The sequence below is a fragment of the Charadrius vociferus genome, unplaced genomic scaffold, assembly GCF_000708025.1.
Source record: "Charadrius vociferus isolate BGI_N301 unplaced genomic scaffold, ASM70802v2 scaffold332, whole genome shotgun sequence".
NCBI lineage: Eukaryota > Metazoa > Chordata > Aves > Charadriiformes > Charadriidae > Charadrius > Charadrius vociferus.
The window spans coordinates 3,456,125-3,456,736 of record NW_009647418.1 but is presented as its reverse complement, the minus strand read 5'-3'; the positions used below and the strand labels follow the sequence as shown (position 1 = coordinate 3,456,736).

Below are 612 nucleotides of genomic sequence, written 5' to 3'. Positions count from 1 at the left end.
CACCTCCTGGATGGCGGAGCAGGCGATGTGCAGCTTCGGCTTGGAGCCCTGCGGAGGGGAACACGGTGGCTGAGCTGCGCCCCGACACCCCCGCACCCCCAAAAGGTCACCCCACATCCCGCTGCTCTGCCGGGACGAGGTCGAGCCTGCCAGGAGACACTCGAGGCATGGCAGCCGGCAAGGAAATACCCCACTCTACAGGGAAATACCCCACTGGCAAGGAAATACCCCATACGGCAAGGAAATACCCCCATATGGCAAGGAAATACCCTGCATGGCCACCATCGGGGCCACTGCTGGGGGGGCTGAGAGATGCTGGGAGTGGGGACCCATCTTGGGGGCCCCCCCCACGGACCCGGCAGCGGAGGGATGGGTGGAGGAGAGTGGGGGGAGAAGGGGGTACCCAACATGGCAGCGTGTGCTGGGGAGACTGCGTGTACCAATGGGGAAATTGGGGTGCAGGCAGGGAGCACCCCAGTTACGGGTGCTGGTGGGGAGGAGGGGGGGAGGAAGTGTTGGCAGCGCGCTCGGCGGTGGCGTGCCGAGAGCTCCCCGCGCCCGCCCGGCCCGGTTTGGCGCTGACACAGGCACATGACAAAACGCTGAGCAAAC

At 66.0% G+C, this 612-nt stretch overlaps 1 protein-coding gene across 1 annotated transcript in view; it reads right to left on the bottom strand.

The window, feature by feature from the left end:
* The window catches only part of SH2B3 (SH2B adaptor protein 3), a 33,274-nt gene that overhangs the window by 4,327 nt on the left and 28,335 nt on the right, over positions 1-612 (bottom strand). Inside the window, exon 3 of the mRNA XM_009880360.1 lies at positions 4-48. Coding sequence (XP_009878662.1) covers positions 4-48 — 45 coding nt within the window. The remainder of the gene's footprint in view (positions 1-3; positions 49-612) is intronic.